The following is a 7,477-nucleotide window of genomic DNA, read 5'->3' as shown; positions in this document are numbered from 1 at the left end:
CCGCAGCCCATGGCTCTGCGCAGCGGCCGCAGCTGGGGTGGAGGAGACGCCGCCGCGAGGCCCTCGGACGTGTTCGGTGCCCTCGTGCCAGGCTCGGGCTCGCTCTACGGGTGCTGCAAGTCACAGCTCCAGGTGCCTGTAAGTTACTTGTGTCTCTGTCGGGGTTTGGCCTGTTGTGAACCGCGGGTGTTCCCAGACGGTTGCGTATCCTGGTGAACGTAAATCCTGTTTGATTTATTGGCGGTAACTCTCCGTGATTCTATTGTTCACCGGGGAGGACAGTGCGTCTTCTGGTGCCGTCACAGGTGTGGGGCAAAATGGGATTTCACTGTGTTCTTTGCCCTTCTGTTGGCATAAACAGCTATAGACAAAGTGAGGAGCAAAGGACTAGGAAGGTGCTAAGAAGGAGAACCTTAAGTATTGCCACAGAAGCTTCTGTGGCACGTGACAGGTTAGAGTCTGAGTGTTCACATGAATCAGCCTGGTGAGCAGTGGGTTCTCAGTCTGACCAGCAGAAAATTCCAGGACAGTTAAATATATCAGATCTCTCTTGGAATTTATGCCTTTTGTGGCCATAAGCTTTCACTGAGGTAAAAGACTCAAATGACAATCCGTTCCCGTTCAAGACCAGAACTGTTACTTGCTCCATCCAGGACTTGCTTTGCCCAGCACTGGGGCATCTGTTGTGCTTACAAGAGTGTTTCACAGAGATGGGGAACCGAGATGTGCAGCAGAGACACACGTCTGTGTAGGCAGAAAGCCTTGCTGGGATACAGCCTGGCTTGGTGTGAGGCTTCCTGCAGCTCTCAGGCTGCTCTGCTGCACAGAGGAGTGTGGCATGTGTCTGTAACACTTAGAACACTGAGAAAATGCCATTGATTTTGTCACTTACTAAGAGCTAAGAAAGCAAATTGTGCTTAAACCAAACAGGCAAATGCTCCTTTTCAGTTAATCCAGGCACAAGACCTTTCCTCTAGAAAAGAATTGGCTTTGGGTTTGCTTCAGTAACCTGGATAGCCTGTGCTGTGGGAAGGAAGGGATGTCTGGGGAGGTGGGGGATGTCTCGTCCCTTAGGGACTGGTGCAGACTTTTTAGGCTGACGTGGCCTGAAGTGTTTGTGTTGGAAGTATGTGGCTGGTTTCCTTCTCCTGGGCTGATTATAACCACACAGGTGATGAAATGACAAATGGATGTGTTTCATGCCAAGTCAGTGGTTTTATTATATGTTAAATGCAGAGTGAAGAAAATGCAGAGTTACCTCAGACCTACAGTTCCCCCCTGTCAGCATCAGAGTACTGTGCAGCCCTGGACCCTTCCCTTCTGTACCCGCCCTGGTCCACCTGTGCAGATGAGACCAAGCAGCCTGCAGGTCCTCAGAGTAGCCTCAAGCCCAGGTAGCCATCCTTGGCAGGGAGAGTGTGTGTGTTGGTGAAGCAGATCAGGAAATGCTTTGAGTGAATCAGTTGTTTTAATGAGTACACCTTTGGTTTCAGGATTCAGTCTGAAAGGAGTGATTATGGCAGTGAGGCAGATTTGTATGGACTCGTGTCCAACATCTTGGAGGAACAAGAGAAACCACAGCCGTGCTGTGCTGAGGGGTGAGTGTGTGGTAGACACTGCCCTGGCTGTCCCTGGGCATCTCCTGCTCTGCGCTTTCCCTTCCTTCCCCCTGAGCTTCCAGCATTTCACTTGGGATACTCAGAAGCTTTTTCCTAGGCACTCAAATTGCATGGCAGCTTCTGGCTCTCTGCTATTTGCAGAGCTTGTTAGTTGGCATTTTGAAAGCAAAGCCTTAACAAGTATTGAGGACATTCTGCATTCAAATCAACCTCCTTGGGTGTATATGCCCTGGCCTGTTCCAAGGGATGCAGCCTCTGGCTCTACCTGCAGGAAGCAGTGTAGGCCAGCGTAAGGCAGGAGCGAGGTGACTCCACTCTCTGGAGTGCCTGGACTAGGCTTGGGAAGGCTGAGGGCAGTTTGGTTACCTGAACTGGGTGTGGGGCCAGGAGTGTTTTGGTGGAGATGGGCAGCACATCTCCTGACAGGACTGACTGGCTGTGGCCTGGGGTGTGTGCAGCTCCTGAGCTGTGGGTGGGTTAGACAGGGAAGAGACTGTTCTCAGCTGGGTGAGGGTCACTGAAGATGACAGTTGTGGATAGAAGTTGGAGTCACAGAATATTCAGAGTTGGAAGGGACCCATGAGCATCATCAAGTCCAACTGTTGCTCACAAATAGCTCAGTAATCAGTTATTAGTTAAACTCAGTCAGACATCTTAGAATCATTTTAGAGGAATCAAAGAACTGTCAAGGTTGGAGGAGACCTTTCAGATCATCCAGTCCAACCCTTAGCCTGTCACTGCTGTAACGCTAAACCCTAACCCATATCCTCCAGCACCAGATCCAGACATCTCTTAGACACCTCCAGGGATAGTGACTCCACCACCTCCCTGGGCAATATCCCTGTGCCTGAACACACTAATAGTGTCACTTTATGGCTGTTCCCTCTAGTCCTCTCCCTGCAGGGAAATGATTGGGGAAGAATTGGGTTCTTAAACCCTGTGTTTGGGAGCGCAGAGCAGCACCACAGATCAGACTCTCACAGTGTGTTTCTTGCTTTCCAAGGAGTTGCCCTCCCAGCCTGAAGTCAGTGTGGCCAGTGAATGCCACCAGAATCGTGGACCACCATGACCTGCTGCCAGAGCCGAGGCTGCCCGGGGCTGGGGCTGTCCCAGCACAGGGTTTCTACAGCACTGACTCTGTCCCTGCTGCTGACAGGCAGTTCCTGCCCAGTGCCACCCTGGGGGCGACGCAGAGAGCCGAGGACTGTTTCCGCGGGCTCCCGGGGGTGAAGCTGGACGAGCAGAGCCTGTACCCTGCCAGGAGTGACCGTGCCACCTGCTGCCCCGCGCCGGGGAGCGAGGGCTCGAGGGCAGGCCCTGTGTGCCAGAGCTACCCGTTCCTGAAAAACACCTCTGCCCCCCGGGCTGGGTACTCGGACACACTCAGAGACTCGGGAGCTGATGCTTATCCCTATGGAAGGGAGAAGGTGTGTCCCAAGGGACCAGGTGCACAGGTGCCCCCAAAGAGGGCAGAAACATTTCTGCCACAGTGTCACAGATACAGTGACTACACAGATTACAGCAGGTACTCTGAATATCCTCATGCTGGTGCAGCAAAACCCAACAAGAGCAGCAGCTACAGCCCGCAGGAAAACTGGAGGCTGGTGAATGGAGCCCCCGAGGCAGCACCTCTGGACATGGAGCCTTACGCTAAATTATTTCAGGTGAAATCAGGAGCTCAGAAGAAATTTGAAGATTCACTTTCAGATCAGCATGACTTTGCATTTCCCAAGGCTGTAGGACTTGTGTCAGAGAAGCAGTTTGCAAATGACCCTTCCTTCTGCACTGATTTTGGGCCAAAATTTGAGTATGGACTAAAGTCTTTTGCAGCTTGTCCAGGAAATGGTGACTCTGCAAATGGTGTGGAAAAGCAGCAGCTTTCCAAGGCTGATCTTCAGAGTCCTGAGTCCTACCAGTCCCTCCCACTGCTGCCCAGCACAGCGGTGCCCTCAGCAGCCTCCAGCTCGAGGCCAGCCTGGGTGAACATCCCGCCCAAGCCCACTGCTGCTTCCAGCCTCTTCCAGAGCCCCAGTCCTCTGGTGAAGCTGAGCAATCAGTCATCTGCTTTCCCAAAAGGTTCCAGTCACTCTAATGATGTTTTTCAGTCGCCATCTTCAAATCTGCCTTTCAGCAGCAATTCACTTCACAAGTACTGCCAAGACAATCCCTTTCCATCCAGCCTTGACTTGGGCTACAGCAGTGCAGAACGAGCTTGGGCTGCTGCCTGCATGGAGGCACTGGTGAGGGGTGGAGGGGAGAACCTCATCGAGTGCCTAAGTGAGAAGTTGAAGCAGCCAAATGGCTTCTGTGACAGTTACGTGGCTCAGCAGTTCGGGCTCCCTGGCGGTGTGAACAAGCAGTGCTTCCAGCCTAAGCCCCAGAGCGACCACTGCGACCCAGAGGGGCAAAGCCAGGGTGTGCTGCAGGACCTGTACCAGCAGCTGCTGGAGTCCCAGGGGCAGCTCCACCTCGGGGTGAGGAGTGAGGACAGCAGTGCCACCAGGGCTCCAGGCCTTCCCCGTGGCCTGGGGGGTGACCCCAGGTGGAAGCAGCAGCTGAGCTCCAGAGCCTTCCCCACCAGATCCACTCCCCTGCTGAGCTACCCCCTGGTGAAGGAGCTTCCCGCCTGGTCCTCCCTGGATGATCTCAAGCACCTCTACCCTGGTTTGGCAGAGAAGATGTGTAGTGGCAGTGCCTTCCCTGGGTTTGTGCCTGCGCTGGGCGCTCAGAAGCAGGGGAAGGTGCGCAGCGTGCCTGCCAGCGAGCTGCACGCCAGGCTGGAGGAGTGCTATGAGCAGTGGAGAGCTCTGGAGAAGGAAAGGAAGAAGGTAAGAGACTAAACTTTGTGTCACAGATTGGATCTCCCCCTGCTCAGTGCAGCACAGCTCCTGGAGCTGAAATGCTGTGACCAGCACAGACAGGCTGACCGGGGACAGGACTGGGCAGTGCCTGCTGCACCCAGTAAAGCCCGTGGACAGGGACATCTCCCACCAGCCCAGGGTGCTCAGAGTAAATATGATCTCAGCTCTTTCTGTAGTTTGATTAATCTGTACAAAATTCAGGTTAGCTGCTGACCAAAGCAGTGTTATTTTGAGGGGGTGTGTGAGATGCACAGCTGTTTGCTCTGCGCTTTGTGCCCTGTAAGCCTGACTTGCCCTCGGTATGTGAGCAGGCAGAGCAGTACGGGCTGTGGTCGGTGGCAGAACACTGCTGGAACACAGTGGTGTTGGCATGGGAGGGCTTGAGTTGGGCAGAGCAGTTGCTCACTTAGAGCAGGTGATTGTCTCATCAAAGGGTTAATCCCAAATGCCTGGATCCTCACTATCTGCTTTAAAAGAGTCCCAGACCCTGAGGGGAAGTGGTGGACTCTGTGCTCTGTTCTCTGGTTGCTGTGCTGAAGTGCACTCTGAGGGAGTTATTCTTTTGTTTCCCTGCAGACTGAATCAGTTCTTGCTAAGAATTTCCAAGGGAAAAAGGTTTCCAGTGCTAACAACATTCCAGTTCCAAGGCTGACATCAAACCCATCAAGAGTTGATCGTTTAATTGTGGATCAGCTGCGGGAACAAGCCAGAGTGAGTTGTAGGCCTAAAAAAATCTATTGAACTTACCCCACAGAACTGAACGTACAGCGTGAGATGGGAAAGATGATCAGAACAGCTTCTCCCAAAATAGCTTTGTTCTTCAGTGCTGCACAGGGGGAATAACATTCCAGCAGTCCCTGCTAGAGTTTTGCAGCTCCAGCCTCAGGTGCTGTTGGCAGGGAGCCCCGTGGGGCTGAGCCCACAGGCCAGGGGGACCTGGTGCAGTGGTGGAGCTCCAGCTGAGCTGCATCCTGAGCAGGGAGGTGTTGGCTGTGGGTTTGCAGGCATTGTCAGAGGAGGTATTTGGGTGAGAGGAATGAGACAGCCAGGACACAGATTTTCAATGGACTAAACAAACTTGAATCGTTCGAATGTTTGGGCTCAGCTCCTTCAGTGCTGAGTGTCCATCCCAGAAGTGATGCCACGTGTGGTTCCACAGCAGCTGCCCCAGTGCAGCTGTGACTGCTGCTGGCCCAGGCTGGGTGGGAGCTGGCACTGCCTTCCATCCACACACTGCAGCAGTGCTGAGGGGAGGGAGAACCCCAGTGCTCTGGACTCAGGGGAATTCAGTTGTCATGGAACCTGTTCCAGGGATGTCTGAGCTGCACAGATCTGTTCTAACTGGTAAGTTTGGGGTCCTTGTGTTGGGCTATCGTGGCTCTGTTGTTTGCTGTGCACACCCAGGTAAGATTTTGGAGATGAGCAAATCACAGGTAAGGATTTAAAACCACTTCAGCTCTAACTGTATGAACTGTGCTCAGAAGAAAACAATGATTAGCATTAATATGCTCTTCCTAATCAGTCAATTTTCCTGTGATTGCAGCTGAGTACAGAATAACTCGTGTAACGTGTGAACTGTTCGCCAGGTCGTGACTCTGCTGGGGAAGGTGGAGCGTCTGCACAGCTCCCCCCGTCACCACAAGGTCTTCTCGGCCCTGGATAAGCACCTGGAGGTGATTCATGCGGTGCAGGCACAGAGGAAGGAGGAGATCGTCTGTGCCTCCAGCCAGCAGCGCCACGGACCCCCCAGGTGCCAGGATGAGAGAGGTAACCGTGTGCTGTGGGGCTGTGGCAGCATCCAGGGTCTGCTGCCCACAGCTGGAGGAGCACTGGGTGTGGGTGTGAGGGGACCCTGTGTCTGGGCTGAGAGACAGAGCCCTTTGGAGTGCCACTGCTCATTAACAGACCATTAGTGGGTTTTGGTAACACTCGGGGCCTGGAGATGATACTAAGCTATTGCCTCTTTCTTCTCCCTCATACTGCTGTTCCCATCACCTGCCAGCCCTGTCTCTATCCCTGTGTAGCACTTCCATGCTGAATCTGCCCAAAGAGGCTGAGGTGGCCTTGGTTTGTGAATGGATTTCCTCTTCAAGCACATTCTGCCATAGACTGACATGAGTGCAAACCATCTTGTGGATGGATACACAAAATACATTGCTCAGAACGTTTCCATTCCTAGTGGCATCCAAAATGAGCAGAATATTCAGCTTAATCTTTCACCAGTGCACAGGCAGCAGGGCAGGTCCCCTGGTCTCTAGGTGGGAGTTGGGACAAATCCCTGCCCTGCCCTGCCCTGCTGCCTGGCATCTGACACTCCCGAGTCCTCCCATCTCTTCTGCCTTGCTTTGCACTCCTGAGTTACAGGGATCACTTGACCTCTTTGGGCTGTCCCATCATGCATTTCTATAATTCTCACTTTTCCTTCCAAAGATACACTAGAGCAGTTTTTCTTTTCACCTGTCACTTCATTGTTCCTCTTTTCCTTGGCTGAAGATTCTGGGACTTGTTAAGCTGAAGGGCTCTTGGGTGCTGAAGCCCCTGACAGTAATTGGCTCTGCCAGAGCAGAGAACTCCCTGGTCCCAGTAATCTGGAGGCAGTCGCTGTCAGACCTGGAGATCAGCTCCCTGGTCCAGCTGTGTGGAGAAGGGCAGAGAAAGAAGAGAGCTCTGCACAGTGGCATCTGGTTGCTTGCCAGGAAGAGCAGTGCTTCCTTCATCTGCCTCCTGCTCTCCCCCCGGCTGTCCTTGAGGTGTGAGCCTGGGCTGGCAACTGGGCAGGACTTCTTGAACCGAAAAGTATTGAATGTATTTGCTGTGTGTTTGGGACAGCCCTGGGGAAAGTGCCTGAGGCTGCACAGCTCCTCTTCAGCAGAGCTTTCTCGTTCCTAGCTGGGGTTGGTTTGGGAGCAGGTCCTCCCCAGCCCTGTTGGCACAGCACCTCTCTGGTCCATCTGATCTGCTGTGAAGCATCTCAGAGAGCCACGGGGTGGTTCGGGT

At 53.3% G+C, this 7,477-nt stretch overlaps 1 protein-coding gene across 1 annotated transcript; it reads left to right on the top strand.

Moving 5' to 3' along the window:
- Positions 1-9: 9 nt before the first annotated feature.
- On the top strand, positions 10-6,247 carry LOC103797887 (chromosome unknown open reading frame, human C17orf104; the record flags this gene model as incomplete). Its single annotated transcript, XM_009070124.1, has 7 exons — positions 10-119; positions 627-635; positions 1,239-1,394; positions 1,494-1,598; positions 2,623-4,447; positions 5,057-5,191; positions 6,067-6,247. Coding segments are annotated over exons 1-7 (2,521 nt in total), but the record flags the coding sequence as incomplete, so codon positions are not given.
- Between the last annotated feature and the right edge of the window lie 1,230 nt (positions 6,248-7,477).

Source organism: Acanthisitta chloris, unplaced genomic scaffold (assembly GCF_000695815.1).
Source record: "Acanthisitta chloris isolate BGI_N310 unplaced genomic scaffold, ASM69581v1 scaffold900, whole genome shotgun sequence".
Taxonomy (NCBI): Eukaryota; Metazoa; Chordata; class Aves; order Passeriformes; family Acanthisittidae; genus Acanthisitta; species Acanthisitta chloris.
Note: the sequence above shows the minus strand (reverse complement) of the source record. Positions and strands in the feature narration are given on the sequence as shown.